This window comes from Spea bombifrons, chromosome 7, assembly GCF_027358695.1.
Source record: "Spea bombifrons isolate aSpeBom1 chromosome 7, aSpeBom1.2.pri, whole genome shotgun sequence".
NCBI lineage: Eukaryota > Metazoa > Chordata > Amphibia > Anura > Pelobatidae > Spea > Spea bombifrons.
Window position 1 is genome coordinate 22965860 of NC_071093.1, and position 22483 is coordinate 22988342.

A 22483-nucleotide genomic window follows, 5' to 3' on the forward strand; every position below is an offset into this window, starting at 1 on the left:
GTGTTCCAGTACCTTGCCTTGTTCCAGTACCTTGCCTTGTTCCAGTACCTTGCCTTGTTCCAGTACCTTGCCTTGTTCCAGTACCTTGCCTTGTTCCAGTACCTTGCCTTGTTCCAGTACCTTGCCTTGTTCCAGTACCTTGCCTTGTTCCAGTACCTTGCCTTGTTCCAGTACCTTGCCTTGTTCCAGTACCTTGCCTTGTTCCAGTACCTTGCCTTGTTCCAGTACCTGCCGTGTTCCTGAGTTGCGGCCTGCGACCCACTAAGTGGACTCCCAAGAGGAGTGCCCTGCATCGCGACTCCCAGGATGACTGCCAACTAGCGGACTACCCTGGTTGAGTGCCCTGCAAGTGGGCAACCTGCCGTTTGCCCTGCAAGTGGGCAATCTGCCGTGTTCCTGAGTTGCGGCCTGCGCCCCACTAAGTGGACTCCTAAGAGGAGTGCCCTGCATCGTGACTCCCAGGATGACTGCCACTAGCGGACTACCCTGGTTGAGTGCCCTGCGAGTGGGCAACCTGCCGTGTGCCCTGCAAGTGGGCAATCTGCCGTGTTCCTGAGTTGCGGCCAGCGCCCCACTAGTGGACTCCCAAGAGGAGTGCCCTGCATCGCGACTCCCAGGATGACTGCCACTAGCGGACTACCCTGGTTTAGTGCCCTGCAAGTGGGCAACCTGCCGTGTGCCCTGGAAGAGGGCTTCTAGTCGTGTGCCCTGCAAGTGGGCTTCTAGCCGTGCCGTGTGCCCTGCAATTGGGCTTATCTGCTGTGTGCCCTGCAATTGGGCTTATCTGCCGTGTGCCCTGCAATTGGGCTTATCTGCCGTGTGCCCCGCAATTGGGCTTATCTGCCGTGTGCCCCGCAATTGGGCTTATCTGCCGTGTGCCCCGCAATTGGGCTTATCTGCCGTGTGCCCCGCAATTGGGCTTATCTGCCGTGTGCCCCGCAATTGGGCTTATCTGCCGTGTGCCCCGCAAGTGGGCTTATCTGCCGTGTGCCCCGCAAGTGGGCTTATCTGCCGTGTGCCCCGCAAGTGGGCTTATCTGCCGTGTGCCCCGCAAGTGGGCTTAACTGCCGTGTGCCCCGCAAGTGGGCTTATCTGCCGTGTGCCCCGCAAGTGGGCTTATCTGCCGTGTGCCCCGCAAGAGGGCTTATCTTCCGTGTGCCCCGCAAGTGGGCTTCCTGCCGTGTGCCCCGCAAATGGGCTTCCTGCCGAGAGTGCCCCATTCCGAGGGCTTCCAGCCAAGAGACATTCCTTTCTTAAGTTCTGCTTCCCTTATGAGGTTTGCCCCATCCGTGTGTTCCGTTTGTCTCAGTCTGTAGTCCAAAGGTATGTCTCTGTGTTATGTGTTTTGATTACATGTCTGGTTTGTTCCATATCTATGTCTTGCAGGGATTAGCGTTAGGACCCACCGTCATTGGAGTACTTTGGCGTAGTGGTGGGCTAAGCATACTATGGCCATAAGATGTGACGGAATCTCCAATAGTTATCTAATAGTCCTAGGCTAGTTTCTGTATAGTGTGTCCTGTCTTGTTCATGTATGTTGTATCCCCTGCACCTGGGCTCCTTATCTATCTGTGTCCTCGGTTCGTGACAGAATGTCAAGGCCAATACAAGGAGTCCGCGGGGATGCCTGCAGTACTGGAATTAGTGGTGAGCACGAAGACCCAGACACAGAGACCACAGGTCCGTAAGCATCCGGAGGCTGCTCCTTGCGGTGGGGGTATGTAACGCTTCACCATGCGCTGGCTGGACTTGTTTATTCTTTTCCTTATTAATTTCATGTTTCCAGCCAGTAGTGGCCGCCCTTGCTATTCAGAACCTCTCAGACTAATTATCAGGTCCAGCTGCAGTGGCTTACCTGATCAAGTCAGCCTTTATAAACCTGCCCTGCCCTGCAGTCTGGGCCTTGACATTGAAGTTAGAGGACTACCTGTTCCAGTACCTTGCCCTGTTCCAGTACCTTGCCCTGTTCCAGTACCTTGCCCTGTTCCAGTACCTTGCCCTGTTCCAGTACCTTGCCGTGTTCCAGTACCTTGCCGTGTTCCTGAGTTGCGGCCTGCGCCCCACTAAGTGGACTCCCAAGAGGAGTGCCCTGCATCGCGACTCCCAGGATGACTGCCAACTAGCGGACTACCCTGGTTGAGTGCCCTGCAAGTGGGCAACCTGCCGTGTGCCCTGCAAGTGGGCAACCTGCCGTGTGCCCTGCAAGTGGGCAATCTGCCGTGTGCCCTGCAATAATAGTCCTAGGCTAGTTTCTGTATAGTGTGTCCTGTCTTGTTCATGTATGTTGTATCCCCTGCACCTGGGCTCCTTATCTATCTGTGTCCTCGGTTCGTGACACTTACACATCCATGCTATCGCACACATATTCATTCACTCATTCATATACTCATTCACTCATTTACATATACTCAATTCCCTCATTCACAGATACTCATTTATACACCCTCCTCCACCCCCTTACCTGAACTGCAGATCTCGTGCCCCTCGCAGACTTCTACAGAGGTTGCTGCTTATGTCTGGGATGTTGGCACTCTGTGCGAACAATTTCTCTTTTACCACACTGGGGAACAAGCAACGAAGCAGCGTCATGTGACGTAAAGTAACGTGACTCCTCTGGGTTCCTGCTTCCCCTGGGCGGTACAAAAGATGTTGCTTGCACACTGTAAGGGCCCCTGCGGATGTGATCGTGGGGTTAGCTGGCCTGATCCATTTGTGACCCCCGCAATCGCGGTTGCCACGGGATTTTGCCACTAGCCCCCGGACCAGCCGGACAGGAAATTTGACTGATTGATTTTGCCCTTACTGGGCCTATTTTTAGATAAGGGCCTGGAGCTACAGCTTCATCAGCCCCTATGTTAATCCGGCCCTGGAAATGTCAGTAATCGGAGGATGTTGCAGAATATGAATTTGGTTATTGTTCAACAGGGACACCTAAACTGTAGAAGAGAACTGCAAAAAAAAATACTTTTTTAGGTTTTTTAAATACTAACACTCACAATATTTTCCATGTTTCTATGTTTCAAATAAAAGCCGTATTTGTCCTGAAAAAAAGATGTGTAGATTGTATGGGTACATTAAACATGGAAAAGGAGACTTATTTAAACCCACTTATAGTAAAAATGGCAAAATAGCTTCAGGACTTAAGGTACCAAAAACTCCTGGGCCTGAAGGAGTTAAAAACATTGGGTATATTCCATCGGGCCCCATGGATATGTCTGTTTTTACTTTGGTGACTTCAAGTAGAACCTCTGCTTTACATATTTCTCCTTTTCACTGTTCCTTTATAAAGTTCAGTGAGAATTATCAGCTTCTCTTCCAATTTGAATAATGTTAAGTCTAGTAGGAATGCTGTGCCAGCCACCACTTAGGTATGCAAAAAAAAACTGGTAATTGGATGTTTTCTCAAGATCTGTTACCACTGGAAGTTGATTGTAAACATCTACTGTGTACTGTAACATTTACAGATATCTGTATATAAGATTTCATTGTCTACCCTTGCATACAAGTTAGCTGACAATAATGTAAACAAGAGAATAACATAAATAATTATAATGGTGAAAGTAGAGTTAGTAAGGGTCCTCAGAAAATACACCTGAATGAGGTTAATCAATGTGAGGAACATACAAGCTTGAATTTCAAGTTGAAATATCTCTGCCCTACTTCCCCAGCTCTGTGGAATAATTTTTTATTATAATTTTAATTTACGCTAGTTGGCAATAAAGTGTAGCATCCTATGAATAACAGTGTGCTCTAGTTTTAATCACCTATGGTCATCCATATCTTCTATCTGTCTTTTCACATAGCTGTCTATTCTCTTGCGATATGTCCTATTCGTCAGTTTTCCAACAATGCCAAGGCCATATGGCCTCTTTTCTTTTGCAAAAATTTTCTTCACTGGGATGGTTATACGTTGTCCGCGTTTCTGAGAACCAACACTGACTACTTCTTGGCAAAGGCGTACTTTTGGCTGTATGAAATATCCAGCCTTTGATTTTCGCCATCCTCGTTCTAAGGGCCTAGAAAGACAAAAATATGTTTTCAATATATACAAAAACATTAATTCATTAAAAGCCTCAAAGTTTAACCACTTTTTGTCTGGTGACGTGCCAGATACGTCGTGCCTAAGTGGACTCAATTAGTTTTGTGACTTATCTGGTACGTCATGGCAAAAAAATGTTCCCATATCACCACAATCATGGTGAATGTGGGGGTGCTGCTGTTGTCTGCTCAGTTGATGTGAGGTAAGGATCTGCTGCAATTTAAAGTCAATTGATGATGATCAGATCACTCCTGACCAATAGGAGTGATCTTATTATTATGGCAGCCACTGGATGACCCTGCCCTAGAAAGAGAGAAGGGTCATCTAAGTTAATAATAATTAAAAAAAAAACACACAGATTAACACATTTTAATACATAATTATTGTTAAGAAAAAGAAATTATTAGAGTACCGGTATTGGTAATACAAATAAGTGAGAAATAAGTGTCAATTTTATGAATACTCCCCTTTAACTCTCCTGAGGAAGCCACTTGAGGCGCAAAAGTCATGCGAAACGCATTGAGGATTTGTACACTTTTATAAGACTTTTTTATTGGGACTACTTTGGATATTTTATATATATCTATTTTAGATCAATTTTGTAAATGATTAATTATGTATATTTATTGATCTATGTATTTGTCCCATACATAATGTAATCAGTATTTAAAGGAAACTTTTTTAAAGGGCATGTCCCAGAATATATTTCTTGGAATAGATGAATCCCCGTGAAAATTCCTTCCCTGATTTCCAGTCCTGCACAGCAAGACTTTAATAAGAGCATTTGCGCTTTCATATAAAAGCCTCTCTGAACAGCATGGGAAGAGTTAAAATCAACTTTGAAGTGACTATACTTCCAGCCTTCATCTGCTGTACACACATACAGAATACAACATCAACTGTGGATGAATCAGAAGCTGTGAGGATCATAAAAGCGATTTGTGACTGAAGGCTTGCCAGCACACTATCTCAGTGTGCTCATCTTAGTGTAAGTGCAATCTTATGTACATTATTTACTATATGTGAAGATACCACACCATTTGGTTCCTGTTTTTTTCCTTTGTATTTCTTTTTATTCTGAGTGCAATTATCACCACAGGACACATTGTTGCTTTTTTGCTACACTATTTCTTGTATTTTTTTCCCTTTTCTGTTTTGTTTACACGAGTGCCCCTAGGTGGATACAATACACAATTATTCCATGATCACTTGTCAATTACATTTAAGGTCACTAATTATTGATCAGTCTCACTGAAAGGTTCACTAAACTGAAAGGGCTTTGTGCTTTCAGTGAATATATAGTTGATAGGGGGTTATTTTGTTGTTTAGGTGTACTTTTGGTTTGGGGGGTCTTGTGACTTTGTAACGCTCACATACCACACATATGTGATATCTATGTGCTCAGGAGAAGAGGGAGATTATTTTGATGTGTTTTATTTCTTGTTATAGATATCCCAGGGTGCAGCATCCATCCCAAAATGTGCCTTACAAAGTAAAGGAAAAAATCCCCAAATCTGCTTTTTCATTAGATTTGTGTTTTTGGTGGGCCATTTGAAAATATTAAATCCTTATGTGTTGTGCCTTTAGGGAATATATAGTTTATGGAGTGTTTTGCTGTTTAGGTATAGTTTTACCTCCAAAAGCATACGGTGCACATTCTATACCAACTGTAAAAAGTAGAAATCTCTTTACATTCTCTTTTATGACTGTATAACGCTGACATACCATACGTGCTCAGGAGAAACGTGAAATTATTTTTTTCTGTTGTTCTTACTCTATTTCAGGTACCCAATGTGAAGCATCTATCCCAAAATGTGCATGGCATGTGAAAAGGTAGAACAAAAACCTCAAACTCCTGTGTTCCCATTAGATGTGTGGTTTCCCTGGGCCAACTAGAATTGTAACTATGTGTCTTTGAAATCTTCAAGGGTTGTGCTCCTAGGTAATATATAGTTTTATGAAGTTAAAATGATATTTGGGGCCACTACTGTGTCTCAGTTGAGACATGGGCCCAGTAAAGTGATCTGTTGATATTTCAAGTTTAAAAACTAAAATGCACATGTTCAGTTTTGACTCCACATTGTCTGAGAAACATGACTTGTGGGGTGTTGCTGTACTCAAAGTAGGGGGTGTTAAAAATGGAAAAACATTTAAATTCTACAGGTTGATGCTAAAATGGTTAAATCAAAGTGTTAAAATGCCCCTAGTAAACTACTTTGGGATGTCAACTTTTGTTACTTTTGTTTAGCAGTTTTTCTTATTCTGGCCATGCCAAACTAAATGAAGATACCAGGCATATGAGGTGTTTCCAAAAACAGGACAAATATCTAATACTGGTTATATTTTTATAGGGAAACATGTGAAAAATCTTGTCTCAACCTTTTTAGATATTTTACATACTTAATGTCGGTTATATATATATATATATATATATATATATATATATATACATATACATATACATGGATAAGGCCCAGTAAAATAGTACCGTATTTGCTCGATTATAAGACGAGGTTTTTTCCAGAGCAAATGCTCTGAAAAATACCCCTCGTCTTATAATCGGGGTCGTCTTCTAATCAGACCCCAAAAAAATGGCTGGGGCCATGCTGCTTACCGGTCGCGAGGACAGGAAGCTTGTAGCTTCCTCACAGAACTCTATCTCCCCCTCCCTCCTCTGGGGGCGGGGCCAGAGAAGTTGCTGGTACAGCCGGTCCCCTGCAGAAGTCTTCGAGTGAGAGATCTGCAGTTCAGGTAAGGGGGTGGGGGAGGGTTTTTGGGTAAGTATGTGTGATTAATGTGTGAAGTATGTGTGATTAATGGAATGAATGAGTATTTAAATGTTTGTGAATGTGTGTTTGTGTGTGATAGCATGGATGTGTAAGGGGGGTGGGGGTTGTAGCATGGCATAGGGAGGCTGTAATCCCACTACTATCATCCCCAGGTTCCAGCATGTACTGGCTGCCTTGGCTTGATAGGAGTGTGATTGCTGTTAGCAGCAATCACACTCCTATCAAGCCAAGGCAGCCAGTACATGCTGGGTTAAAAGGCATATCATGGGGCTGAGTGGCATATAGGGGGTTAAAATGCATTTCTGGACCTCCAGAAATGCATTTTAACCCCCTATATGCCACTCAGCCCCATGATATGCATATATACCTCCAGAAATGCATTTTAACCCCCTATATGCCACTCAGCCCCATGATATGCCTTTTAACCCCCTATATGCCAGAGTGGCATATAGGGGTATAAGGCATATCATGGGGCAGAGTGGCAAATAGGGGGGGTATAAAGCATTTCTGGGGGCAGAGTGGCATAACTGGGGGGGGCAGGTTGGCAAATAAAAGGAAATTTAAAAAATATATTTACATGAATTAATATTTACTGGTAAAACTTTTTTTCCTATAGGGTCGTCTTATATTCAGGCTTTTTGTTTTTTTCCTAAATTAATATTTTGATTTTGGGGGGTCGTCTTATAATCGGGGTCGTCTTATAATCGAGCAAATACGGTAATATCCGCTGCTTTGCAGAAAAACAGGCCAACCAAATGTTTATAATTTTATAAATAACCACCTACAGCATTAAATGACTTTTTTCAAGTTCACTTTTATCCAAGGCACTTCCAGTTTTTTCTTCTACATCTTCAGATTTTGCACATTGATTAGTCTCCTGGATTGCAGCTTCAGATGGAGATTCAAACACTTCATCTGGATAACTTGACAGGTCTTCGTGAAGTGCTCCTTCCTATGTACAATAACAAGCAAGCACATTTTATATTTGCAATGTATAAAAATATAGGAACCTCAGTGCTAATTTTATTTAAGAACCAAGAATAACAGGACTAACAAAGTAATCAAATACTTAAAATGTATGTACACAGAGGTTTTCTTTTCTGTTAGGACACTTTCTAAACACGTTGGTCAAGGGGTTAAATTAACCAATTGTTTACCTGTTAAATAAGCGCTCATGTTCAAATTAGTGGAGAATAAAACTACAAAAACCTGTCTTGATCTGGGGATAACTAACAATATAGATATTTTCTCAAATCTTCAAGTAAGGGGACATTTGAGAAACAGTGACCATAATAATGTGCCACTTGGGATTCTTGCACAAAATTAATCTAGTAAAGGCTTAGAGAAGATTAGTGGAATGTCTTCAATCTAACATTTATAAGTTACAAAAATACGTTTTTCATAACAATAGGGACCATATGCAAAGTCACAATGAGGAAGCTGAGAGCAAATATAAAGCAAAGTTTAAGAAGGCAAATCACATAATTAAATATAATAAAGCACAAAATAGGTGATAAAACCTTATGTGAAAAAATGAAGAAACACCAGTGAGCGTGCACAACAGAACAATAAGTGTAGTGTAAAATAAATATATAAAAAAAACAACATTACTGTATCAATGTAACAGGTCCTCCACAGTGTAGATCAATAGAGGGATATCTCAGTCGAAATAGAGCAAAAAGCAACAGGGAAATATAATATAGTGTATATAGTTCAATATGTAGTTATTATAAATAACTAGGCTCCCCCTGAGCCCACTAACACACGTAGTAAGTTATTCAGGGTGGCTCAGCATTTGCATTCAATCTTCTCCTTAGAACAGACCCAAAGCATCTTGATCTTTATCAAGAAGTGCCATGCTAATAGACTCCTACCCAAAAAGACTGATTGCTGTAATAAAATCAAAAGGTGCTTCAACAAAGTATTAGTTTATGGGTGTGCACACTTATGCAACCAGGTTATTGTGAGTTTTGTTTTTCCCCCTCAAAGATTTCAGTTTGCTTTGCAATTGAATTGTTCACGTTATAGGTCACATTACAAAAGGAAAAAGTTCTGACATGATTTATCTTTGTCTCATTCTTTAACATCACAAGAACCTGGCCTTTTTTTATATATACATTTTATTCATATCTGATTGAATCCATTACAAACGAATACAGACTTACATACATATAATACAAACAAATTTGACAAACATTTAAAATTCCCTTAATTCGATGGCTATTATCACTATGGTCGTGATCGTATATTACCAGCATCACCAGGATTTATATATTTCTTAAATAATATTGATATTCTAAATAATCGTTTCATTTAGGGTGCCTATGTCTTCCTATTATCAATCTAATTTGCCCTGTTGTAATTGCTCCAAAACCTATATTTTTCCTTATTAAAAATTGATTGGGTTACAATTCCCTTTTCCATTTTACATTGATAGATTAATTGTGATTTGATTAGTAGTCCAACTAATACCTTCAGGCGTTTTCCAGTTCCTTGCAATTTCTATTTTAATTGCCGTTAATAAATGGAGAAGAAACCGTAAATCATTGTTATTTGTATTAGGGAGGTTTAAATGCAGCAGAGCCTGATCCAGAGTCAATCTCCATTCTTGCCCAAAAATCATTTGCATACGAGATGATATTGTCTCCCAAAAGTTGTTAATAGGAGTACAACTCCACCAAATGTGTACCGTATATTCCGGCGTATAAGACGACCCCAACTTTTCCAGTTAAAATATAGAGTTTGGGCTATACTCGCCGTATAAGACTACCCCTCTACCCAGTATACAACAACCAGCCAATCACGGCAAGCGATGTACCTTACCGGTGATTGGCTGGTTGTTATACAGACATATATATACATACACTGCCCTTACACACACACACACACACACACACACACACACACACACATATATATATATATATATATATATATATATATTTATACCGTATTCGCTAGATTATAAGACGACCCTGATTATAAGACGACCCCCCCAAATCTGAATATTAATTTAGGAAAAAAAGAAAAAGCCTGAATATAAGACGACCCTATAGGAAAAAAGTTTTACCAGTAAATGTTAATTCATCTAAACTATTTTTTTTTTTAATAAAAGCTATGATTGAGAAAAATAGTTTGGTTTTATTTCCTTCTATTTTCCAACCTGTCCCCCAGTTATGCACATCTGCCCCAGAAATGCCTTATACCCCCTATATGCCACTGTGCCCCATGATATGCCTTTTAACCCTATATGCCACTGTGCCCATGATATGCCTTTTTTTTTTTATTCCAAGGGGTATATCCCCCCCTTTTTTTTTTCTTTGACAAAACAAGAATAAATATACAAGAAACAATTTGACAAAACTAAATGAAAAGGAAAAAAAGAAAAAAGAAAAAAGTTACATAAAATACATTTAACACATAACATGTCAACAGTTGTTGTTTGATGTATATATCACAATCATTATATCTTGAACGAGTGCAGGGTAGGCTAGTGGGGTTTTTGAGAGATCAAGAGTTGTATCTAACTTATACGTTCAGGGATGTCTCAGAGATATTTGTAACAATAGTAAGTATGTCTTTCCACATTTTCTTTGTTTTCAATGATGAGTCTAGGATCCAACTAACCCTTTCTTCCATTGTTATTTGGTGTTTTATCTGTGCTACTAATAAATCTAAGGAGAAATCTATGTCTTGTTTCCAATATTACGCAATTATTTTTTTGCTGCTAAAAAACAGTGAATTGTAAAAGTTTTTTGAGTTAGAGTAAGAGATGGCCAACTTTGGTGTAATAACACTTCTGTTGGTTCTCTTTTAATTACAATATTCATAGTATGCTCCAAGAAATCAAAGACTATATCCCAGAAGTTTCTAATTCTTTTACAATTCCACCACATGTGCAAATAGTTGCCTTCTTCTGATCTGTCTTTTGACCCACTATGTGCCACTCTGCCTCCAGAAATGCCTTATACCCCTATATGTCACTCTGGCATTAAGGGGGTTGAAAGGCATATTATGGGGCAGAGTGGCATATAGGGTGGTTTAAGGCATTTCAGGAGGCAGAGTGGCGTATAGGGAGTTAAAAAGGCATTTCTTCCTCCAGAAATGCCTTAAGCCCCCCATTTAATACAACCCCCCCGCAAACTTACCGCTGCTTCTGACTCCCCTGTCATGCAGCCGGGGCAGCGTGTAGATGTCTACACGAAGGAGGTGTGGCTAACAGCGGGGGTTGTCTGCGTCCATCGCGCAGACCTTCCCCGACTGTCAGAGAGAATTCCCCGATGTGCGATGGACGCAGACAACCCCCGCTGCTAGCCACACCTCCTTCCGGCTGCAGCGTAAGTTGTCTACGCGAATCGCGTAGACATCTACACACTGCCTCGGCTGCACACCAGGGACTCAGAAGCACCGGTAAGTGGGGTGGAGGGGGGGGGGTGAGACAGGAGGATACAGATCTATTTGAGGTCTGATTATAAGACGACCCCGATTATAAGACGAGGGGTATTTTTCAGAGCATTTGCTCTGAAAAAACCTTGTCTTATAATCGAGCAAATACGGTGTATATATGTGTATATATATTTAAATATATATATGTATGAACAATTGTGTTCAGGATTGTTCTGTGGTAGAACAACTACCTTATGCCAAATGCTCATCAAGATGATCTCAAGTAGAAAAATGCATGTCAGATCAAATCAAAATACACATCTTACCCTTGCAAAGAATGAAGTATCCAATTCATCTTGAAAATCTATTGTATCTTCTTCCAGAAAACTAGCTGGGGTGAAGCTCCTTCTTTGAACTTGCCGTAAAGTACTTTGCTTTGCAGAACGACCCTAAAAAAAGAAAGGATAACTCTTGAAAGCTTGTCTTTTAAATGTTATGTTTGTCCAATAAAAAAGGTATCACCGCATACTGCGATGTTTTTTTTTACATCGTGTCTACTGGACTAATACGGCTAAACCCATATGTATATATATATATTTATTATTATTTCTTTTTTTCATAACCGAGCACACCCAAGGTGTTTGTTTCAATACCACTGAATCATATTTTAATCAGAATTTTTAGATTTTAGATTAGATTTTTAAATTAGGATCCATACATAGAGCAAGGGGGTGAAAACTGAAGTACTGTTTAATTCCCCATGGGTAAGGTGGCCACTTCTCCACTTTAGTTTTAGTCCACACTGTCTGGATTTCACAAAAGGAAGCCCTGGAGATGCAATGGCAGCATGACAGGGCTAGGCAGACCAAGCAAGGAGTTAAAGTTTCTGCTGAGGTCGGGGCATATATGTGAGCAGGGCCGGCCCGACAATGGAGCCGAGTGGGGCAACCGCTCCAGGCGGCACTTTTGAAGGGGTAGCACTTTGCCGCCCCAAGCCCTTTGGGAGAGAGAAAGGGGCGGCGAGTGGTTTTCACTTACCAAGCTGTCAGTACCCGCTCGGCACCCCTCTCCTCTGCGGCGAGTCTCCCTGTTCGGTCTCGGTGCCGGCTTGTAATGCTGAGTGCCGGAAGATTACCTCACTTCCGGCGCTCAGGGAGACTCGCCGCAGGATTGCTGAAAGGTAAGTACAAGGGTGGGGGGGTAAGGGTAGATAATAGGGAGGGAGAGGAAGGGTAGATAATGGGGGGGCGGCAGGGACGGAGGGAGAGGAAGGGTAGATAAGGGGAATTTTAAAATTCGCCCCAGGCGGCATTTTGCCTTGGGCCGGCCCTGTATGTGAGTGCTTTAAATTCGACAAAGGGAAAAGTGATGACTCTAAGAAAGAGGAGGATGAGAAGTGTAGGTATTGCCCGACACCTAGAACCTTCTCCAACTGGCTTCAGGCCTTCAACTTTAGACAGCGTAATTAAGAAACTTTGTTCTGGGTTGCTTTATCTAGCTTTGCAAACAGATTCCACTTAGGGGCGCTTCTGTTATCCGGCCATGAAAAAAATCAAAAACACAAAAAAAACGTGATAGTGTAGAAAAAAAAACACACCACTATTAACCACAAATTCTCTCAATGCACTCACAAAGTAAATGTGGTATTCAGAACTGAACTCCTTAGGGTCTGTATGCAGGTTCACATATAAAAAAGCACAGAACAGAAGGAAAAAAAACATGGGATGGTATCTTCTCTTCAAGGAGATAATAGAAGGTGGTGGATGCACTTACACTTAGATGAACATATTGGGTATGTATGTCATTCTGACGTATCTCCAGGGATGGTTGCTGTCTGATGTATGTCCACAGCTTCGCGATCAGGTCCCCCGGTCACTGCTGTGTCTCCGGTATTTCCGAGTGAAATGTGATGTATTTGAATTTGTATAAAGTGCCCATGTGATCTAAATCACCAATCTTATTTCATCCAAAATGTAATTTATTGTGGGACATAGCCATATATATATATATATATATATATATATATATATATATATATATATATATATATATATAATATATTGCAGGGAACTCTTAATACATGATTTCAAATAAATAAATAAATATTCTGTAATGAATAAATAAATACTTAAAATCTGTGAAGAGTATATAAATAAAAATAAAATCCAGTCTATTAAAAAGTCAGTATATACTGATACAAGTTTCCTCTATGCGTTCCGCCAGCTCAGCTTCTTCAGGAGAATATATCTTCTTGTTGTCTATTTCTCTCTTTTATGTGTTTGGCGCAATCTCCCGTCTTTCCTCTCAGCTGTTCTGCCGTACGTCCCTCCTCCTAACGGAATGATGTCCGTGTCTCCTCCTCCTGATGGAATGACGTTCGGGTCTCCTCCTAACTGAATGATGTCCGGATCGCCTCCTTCCTGTGCATCGTCATGCAGGGTACAAACCACCCTGTAATTGCGTGAAACTTCACTGGGAGGCTTGTGTATGATCGCCAATGTATAGAAGGAATATCTATTATTAATGTTACTTCCGGAGGAGTGATCATCTTAACTACTGTATATATGCCAACGGGGATGACATTATATGGCATTATGTAGTGGTGTGATAATCAGCACAGTAGTATGTAAATGGAATAGGAAAAGAGGTAGGTTACCGGACATATTGAGTATTTTTGAAGAGAAGAACAGAGGAGAATGGCATACCACAGGCTGTTAAGATACAGATAAAGGTCAGGATAAAAAATAATAAAAATAAATAAACCTCAAAAATAAAACCCTACACTCTAAGCTAAAATCTTTATTATAGTTATTTATAAGGGGTTATTACTAGAAAGGTAAGTATAGATAGTTACAAGGTGTTTGAGGTGGTAGGTAGGTGTCAGGAATGAACATTTTGACATTGGTCAGGCCATATCAAGAGGGCCATTACTACTAACTGTTTAGGGTTGCATGGTGATCTGTCAACATGGGAACAGGCAAAACAGTGGATTTGTGTGTTTCAATTGGTCTGTTAATTCACTTAAACTATAAGCCCTCCTATTTAGACAAAGGCTAAAATATGAAGTTCCATATTTAGACCTCCTTTTTTGAAGGTTTTCAGTTTGAATATCCACTAGGTTTGGAGAGATTTTCAATACTGTTCCTCCCTCTCCAGTTTGGAGGGACCCAGTCTATACCTATTACTTTAAGGGTTTCAAAAGTAAAACGAGAACATGAATTACAGTGTCTATGGACACTATGTTTCATATTTCTGTTCCTTATGTTTCCCAGGTGTTCAAGTATTCTCTCCTTCTCCTTTTATGTACACTGGGGGAAAGGATCTGTTTAAGTGACCTCACCTTCTTAAATATGAGCTGGGGTTTGCCGGGAAGTACGGTTCCTAAAATCTCATCGTTCCTAAGAATGTGCCAATGTTTCTCTAGGATATGTGTAATTTTATTAGTTTGTGTATTATATTTAGGGAAGAAGGAAAAACTAAAATCCTTCTTCCCCTGTTCCCTTGTGTCCCACTTTCTTCCTTCCAATAATTGTTCTCTATTTTTTCAACCTGTTGAAGGCTGCTGTCTAACCTCTCGACGGGATAGTTCTTCTCTAAAAAATTTTGTTTAATTTCCGTGGCTTTTATTTCGAAATCCTCACTCTTGGAACAGTTTCTCCTTGCTCTCATTAACTGTCCCTTTGGTATGTTGTTTAACCATAGGGAGTGGTGGCAACTCGTATACTCTATGTAACCATTTTTATCCGTCGGCTTGGTGTAATTTCTGGAACAGATGGTGTTATTCTGAAAGAAAAGTTCTACATCTAGTAACTATATCTTTTCTTCTTGGATATTGGGGTGAACTTAAGGTTAAATGGGTTGGTGTTGATATATTGTATAAATGTGTCAGGTTTATAGTGGGCAGGGATAGCTCTGTTATGACGAACATTTTTGTCAAAGTATGGCCATCCGTCCTGGTATGCCTTGGGACCACAAAGAACTGTTTCTAAATGAATGTTCCAAATGCAACAACAGCCACCCCCTTGTTGTTTCAGGAGTTCCACAAAACCTACCGAGTCTGGAATGAAAAGAGAGTACACCAGTGAGCGTTCAAAGGATGGAACAGGGGGATGCTAGGTTACTGCAAAAAGGTTTCATCAATGGTTTTCGGATTCTCTTTCAGAAGGTGGATGGAGTTAGAGTTTTTAAGAATCTTTGGTTTGCTTTGGAGAATCCTACTATAGTTCAGGAGAAGTTGGATAAGGAGGCTGCCTTGGGACGGATGGCTGGTCCCTTTTCTGTTATGCCTTTTTCCAATCTGAGGGTATCCCACTTGGGTGTGGTTCCAAAGAAGTGGCGTGGTGCATCGGTCAATCACGGTATTTCCCCCCTGTCCGTGCAGGGTGTCCTACACCTCTTTCGACAATGCATTGGGTTAGGAAATTTGGCGTGGGTGCCTTGTTTGCCAAGGTGGACATGGAGGAAGGATTTTGGCCGCTCCCTTTTCATCAGTCATGTTTTAACATGTTGGGATGTTTTTAGAATGGGGCCTTTTACGTTGACAAATGCCTCCACATGGGCTCTCCAATTTCTTGTTTTTTTGTTTGAAACGTTCAGTTCATTTTTTGAGTATGTTGTCACTACAGAATCCGGGATCCCATCCTTATTGCATTTTATTTTTTGTGCACTGGCCCCCAGTCTATCAAATCCCTGTTTTGTTCTTTCAGCCACGCTGCAATCCAGAGCTGCTGATTTAGGGGTTCCCTTGGCCCCCGGCACGACCAAAGGTCTTTTCACGGTTTTTAAGTTTTTGGGATATTGAGACTGATATTGAGACGATGCAGTTTAGGTTGCATGAGGATAAGCTTCATGACCTGCGGGAACAGGTGGTGCTGGTACGGAGCTCTAAAAAAGTCACTTTGTGCATTCTTCAGTCATTACTGGGTAAGTTAAAATTTGCCTGCAAGGTTATGCCCATGGGACGGATATTCTGCTGGCATTTGTCTGGCGACATGCAGTGTAAAAGCTCCTCATCTTTTTGTTCGGATTACTAGTAGTCATAGGATGGAGGTCTAGGACAGATTTTTGGGTTCTTATAATGGTCCGTCTTTATGGCTAGGTGCCCTCGAGCTTCATATTGGGGTGTTTGAGTAGAATGTATGTGTGGAAAAAATGTACAGAAAAAAACTATGGCAAAATTTGACAAAGGCTGGCGGTAAAATGTATGCATGGAAAGAGTTAAAATAACAGCATTTGAAATAACCCGAGGTGTCTAGTTTTCAAAAATATGATTTGATGGGGTAAATTGAACTGGTTGGCTTCAAAGGTGTCCTAAATAACACGTGGGGCAGAATGACCACATGTCACAATTTCAATTTGAAAAATGCACACTTCCCAAATGTAGCCTTTCAGCCCTCAACAAACCCATGCATGGGTGGTATCACTGTACTCAGGAGATGTTGCTGAACACATAATGGGGTGTTTGTCAGTGACATATACCAGGAGCAGTAAAATCATGCCTGAAGTCAAATGTGTGTAAGAAAACAACAAACTTTGATAAAAGCTGGTGGTAGAATTGGTGCATGGAAAGAGTTAAAATCCCAGCATTTGAAATAAGGGGTTAAGTACTGCAATTTCTGTGACTTGACCAAGTGCATTAAGGTTCGGCACACTCTGAACCCTTTGAAGGGTTATAGGAAAGTTAAGGTATCAGTTGACAAGCACTCGTCTGTCTCCTTGCCATTTCTGTTTGTTGTTGACCTCACGAAATCAAGCTTTTTTGTCTGGCTTTCTCTTGGGCATTATTTGGGTGTTTTAAGGATTGAGAAGTTAGTTACCCCTAATCATAAGGGGTTTGCAGCTGCAAGATGTCAGTTTACATTTAATCCAAGCAAAAATGGTCACACAGATTGATACAAAAATAATGTTAAGAAGACATACACAAATCACAATATAAAACAGTATAAAGAAACAAGGATAAAACAGAGAAAACATACACTTCTAAAGAGGTAAAATAATCTATGAGAATCCCCAGATGTTATGTCCCTTGTCAGAATGATGATCCAGGTAATTGAAAGTTTTATTCTCAGGTTACCTCTTATATGAATCTCTTTCTGTCTCTAGGAGACCACCCATTTGGTGTCAAGTGGGGAGGGGAAAGGCACTTTACTCCCAATGAGATCTCTAAACCACTTTGTGACAGAGGCTGATTTTATTTTTTTGTACCCTTCATAACAATAGCCATTTTAAAATTTCAGCAGTGCTTGTGCTTATCTGTAATTTTCTTCTCTGATTTATTGAACCCACACAGATAGATTATTTTGCTCATATTGTCTAATTTACTATAATATATATATATATATATATATATATATAAAACATGTTGAAAAAGTGAAAAAAGCACCTTTTCTCACTTTTGTTCTTACAATATTTTACTTATCCACAAAAGCTACTCAAAAAACCTGCTAAACAGATTCTACTATTACCCAATGTTTTTACCCCCCTGTTTTTTCATGTACAAGTAGCATATTGCTATTTCAAAATGTCCGGTCAGTTTAATTTACCCACGTTAAATCATATATTTTAGAAACATAGACACCCTTCCTGGTATATGTCCCTGTCAAACACCTCAATGTGTTCAGTAACACCTCCAGAATACAGTGATACCCACCATGCATGGGTTTGTTATTTGGGAGCTAAAAGGCCACCTTTGAAAGGTGTGGATTTTTTGGCATTTGGACATCTGGTCAGTCATGGTTGAATGCCCTGGATAGGCCCTCTGTGAACTCATTGATCTGACAGTTGGTGCCAATATCTTGTGAGTGGCAGCAATGACTTTCACTGATGGGGCGGTTTGCGATTGCTCTTCGGAGCAATCATAAGGCGATTAGGGTAGGGGGGTTGTGTTGCTAAATGCCTTGAAGCTGATTGCTTCCTAAGCTCTATTTTAGCTGGCCGTCGCCACCATTGTTTAGGGGGCTTTCCTCCCATGATCCACAGCTAGTCTCACTTGTGAGGCTTCCATGGATGTATTTGACAGCAGCCCGTATATGTATGGGGTTTGTCATGAAGGGGTTAAGCTATGACCTCTTGTACTAGCATTAAACTTCTTTGCAATAAAACATTTAAAAACCTACAGGTGTCAAAGTATGTAGGTTTCTAAATCATTTTAGAACATCTTATCTTCTTCTGAACTATATAAACATAGGCCCCATGTCATTGACCCCAACGGAGTCACTCACCGGAGTACCCGCTAACGGCAGGTACCTGGTCCTGTGCTGCTTCTTTTGCCTCCCGAAAGGATAGTACTATGCGTGCGCCCTCAACTAACTTTATTTGTTTTTTCAAGTGGAGGTGACGAGAAAGCGCCAGCATGACATCACACATGGGGCGGAGCTTCCACAAGCGGCAAGTTTAAAACCCAGCACTGAGTATCACTCAGTGCTCAGTTATTGTGCTTGATTGAGCTCCTCTCTGCGTGCAGTTTATTTTGATTGGTCCTGTTGTCAGCAACAAGACCAATCAAAAGTCCAATCAAAATGGCTATTGTTATTCGGACTTTGCTGTCTTCTGTGATCCTGACCCTGGTTATCCTTATTTGGACTTTGCTGTCTTCTGTGAGCCTGACCCTGGCCATACTTTATGATCTTCGTTACTCCTGGAGAAAGGTTAATATGCTGTCCTGCTATTAGTCTTCGCTCTAGCTGTTGCTGTCCTGCATACCGGACTCCTTATCCTCCTAAAACCTCACAATCCCGTAAACCATGCACAATTTCAATAGTCAATTTGTTTCCTGCTATACAGTCATATCTACATTCAAGAAGAGGTACTTTAAATCGACTTCTGAGGTCTGGCCAGTGATTTGTGAATTGCCACAGCCAACTCAGATGCCCTCTTGGGAAATGATCCATTGACCTTCTTGCATTTCGTGTTTTTTTTTTTTGCAGCATTGCCTTCTATCAGGAACCGGGCAAGCACGCCCAGTAGCAGGTGATACTTTGGGGTCTGTCTGTACCCCACGATGCCTCATAGCTGAGGGATGATACAGACAGGCGCAAAGAAAGACACTAGAGGCAAAATACTAGGAAATAGTCTATATTGAGGACACTGACAGGACAGGAAGCCCACTGGCAGGGTTGAAGGGAAGAAGCCCACTGGCAGGGCTGAAGGCAGGAACAATACAGGGCCAGGTACAGGGCCAGAGCAAAGCAGTCCTCACACGTTACCGGAACAGGTTACACACAAGATCTGACATAAATAGGACAGGACACAAGACAGAACAACAGAGTACAGGGCTGACAAGACTACACGGGAACAAACAGGACTAGCCTAGGACTATAAGATAACAATTGGAGATTCCATCACATCATATGGCCATAGTATGCTTAGCTAACCACTATGCCAAAGTACTCCAATATACGGCGGGTCCTAACGCTAAACTCTGCCTAAAGAAGTACTAAACAAACTAAACATTGAATCTAAACACATATCAAATAGACATACCTGTAGACTGCAGATTGAGACAAAACGTATAAAGGAAACAGAAGCTGAAGCCAAGAGCAGGGCTAGAATCAAAGAATCAGAAGATCAGGACAGAGCATAAAGAAATCCAGGAATGGATTGTAGCGAAACAAGGAAAACCCAGAGATATGCGGCTCCGCAGCCTGGATGGGGCATGACACCTTCCTACGTTTAAGATGCTTTGGAGGAATTTATAATAAAAAAATAATGAAATCTTCAGCTAAAAGTATGCAATGTTATAGCTGTCATGGACCTCCAGCCTCCTCCCTATAAAGTTTGGGCCCTTTGTGTAAAGTGAGTACAAGGGATCCTTTGGGAGTACTTCTACCCCCTTGTACAGAGTGCCACATTTCCCACAGACTCTAAAGACTGTGGAGCTCAAACAAAAATTAGGACACCTGCATTTTGGGAGGAGGTTTTATGTGTGGTGTGTTACTCTCCATTGGGAGAGGACTTACAGGACAGAGACCTCCACGGCCAGTATTTGCACCATGATCTAATATCCAGCCGGTTTCAGCCAGTAGTCACGGAGCCACTTGTGTTTTCCATCTTAGACACAGACTACAATAGCGACCCCTACCGGGCTGAGTTGGGCTGAGTGCAAATACTGAGCAGTGTGCAAAGGAGAGTTTGGTAGAGAACTCTATGTAAATTCCCCCTTGTAATGTTGAAATACTGGTGTGTTTTCAATAAAACTCAGTCCTGTTTTCACCTTAACATTGTTTCTGTCTGATGCTTGGGGTGGGCTGCTGTAATAACTCACTGTTCTTTTCAGGACAGTACAAGCACTGAATACGCTAAGCTACAGCTAGCTAAAGCTCCAATACAGCTCCTGTGGCAGTACCCAGTTATTTATATTTAAATGTTAACCAAGAAAAATATTTGCATCTCTTATAATACACAAAAATGTGTTCAGCAATATAATTGCAAATCAAACTCTATGCAGACTATAAACGTAAGTATTACCATGTACTTTACCTTTACAAGTGCTGCTGCTGCTCGGAAACTCATTTTGGCCACTGATTCCCTTTTCCGTCTCCTTGGAAATCTGTTAAATCCAGATCTTGAACTGGTAAATGAACACAGAGATATTCCTCCAGGAGTAATTGGTGTATGTGGCATGCTACAGCCATCATTCTCTTCTACAATGCGGAAAGCACGTCCCCTTGCCAATGGATCTATAATCTGAAAAAATGGTAATGGTAATATGATTGAAACCAGTTGTGTAATTATACTATCAGTTTCTAAATACAATAATATAATAATGGTACAATGGGATATTCTAAATTCTAAAGGATTATTACATTTTAAAATCCCCAACCTCTAACACATATCTAATAATTGTTTTACAGTATATGAAGTAATAGCTGCATAATTTATGCTAAAAATTGTTTGTACACTGAGCTATTATGATGAAAACATCATCCTTATTTTGAGAATCAAACAATAACAATTGTTATATTAACAATACTACGTATGTATATTTGTACATGAAAATATTCCGTGTATACTATGTATAGAAACCCATTTATGATTTTGAGAATTCTGGCATCTATCTAAGGACAAAAGATCATTTTTACAACACACTACCTTTTGCATATTGAAATGAGTTGGTCCCATATAAAGAGGTGGAGGAGTTTCTGTGCTAGTCAAAGATATATTGTCTTGGCTTGGAAAGTCCATTTCTCTTATAACCTGAGGTTTTAACTTTCCGTATCTCTGGCTGCAATGCAGTAGGCTTTTTCTTTGCCATTTCTGGGTAGCATCACCGTCTTTACTTACTCCAAACCACTCTGCAGTGCTCCTAGAACACAGAATGTGAACAAATAACTATATGCCACCTTAAAACTGCCCTTATAGTATAAAGTATAATACAGTGTTTGTCTTTAATTCTTGTAAGGATTATACAAATCAGGTTTAATTATCAAACAAAAATACAAACACACTGCACTCCATACACTGCAAACATTCCAGAGCTAGGTTTTAGGACAGTATCAGGTCAATTGCATACTTGCATAACCCCTTTATTACAAAAGATATTTTACACCTTAAAGACTTTTTTTTAATTTAAGCTTTTCGATTGTCGAAACACAATTTACTGTAGTTTTCAAATAACTTTTATAAAAGTGGCATAATTGTGTTTGAGCAAATTACATCCCCAGCTTTTCCCACTCAAAGTAGACAACTACTGATACAGTGGCATGAAAACGTAAGTGAATCCTTTGGAATTACCAGCATTTCTGTATAAATATGTCTTAAAATATGATGTGATCTTCATCTAAATTACCATAAAGAACAAACAGCTGTTTAAACTAACAAAACAAAAACTGTCTGCGCTTCTTACCCTTATAAAGTTGGCAACTTATTAAATAATTAAATAAATAACAGCACTGACCTGAAAGTCCAGGGTGCTTCCACATCAAATGCTGTGGTAAAACTGCTACAGAACATACAGAAAGTGGGCTGATGATGATCAGATCACTCCTGGCCAATAGGAGTGATCTCATCATTATGGCAGCCCCTGGATGACCCTGTCCTAGAAAGAGAGAGGGGTCATCTAGTGTAATTATGAAAAAAAACCCACAAATTATTAATAAAAAATAAATAATTTTTACCTGATCACTTGTCAGTGACATTTTAAGTCAATGATTATTGATCGATCTCCCTGATCGATGTGAGTGGCCTAAACTTGTCACTTACATGTGATCTGATAAAAAATATATTTTAAAAAAATTTAAAGTTTTGACTCCACAATATCTGAGAAACATGA

At 40.7% G+C, this 22483-nt stretch overlaps 1 protein-coding gene and 1 long non-coding RNA gene across 2 annotated transcripts in view; one reads left to right on the top strand and one right to left on the bottom strand.

Moving 5' to 3' along the window:
- The window catches only part of RHBDF1 (rhomboid 5 homolog 1), a 542782-nt gene that overhangs the window by 302559 nt on the left and 217740 nt on the right, over positions 1-22483 (bottom strand). Inside the window, exons 4-8 of the mRNA XM_053472100.1 lie at positions 21304-21517; positions 20692-20898; positions 11541-11663; positions 7614-7780; positions 3765-4016 (exon numbers count right to left, since the gene is read on the bottom strand). Of these exons, the coding sequence (XP_053328075.1) occupies positions 3765-4016; positions 7614-7780; positions 11541-11663; positions 20692-20898; positions 21304-21517 (963 nt within the window). The remainder of the gene's footprint in view (positions 1-3764; positions 4017-7613; positions 7781-11540; positions 11664-20691; positions 20899-21303; positions 21518-22483) is intronic.
- Positions 1-22483, top strand: part of LOC128502357 (uncharacterized) — a 306149-nt gene that overhangs the window by 224440 nt on the left and 59226 nt on the right. The gene's annotated exons all lie outside the window — the stretch shown is intronic.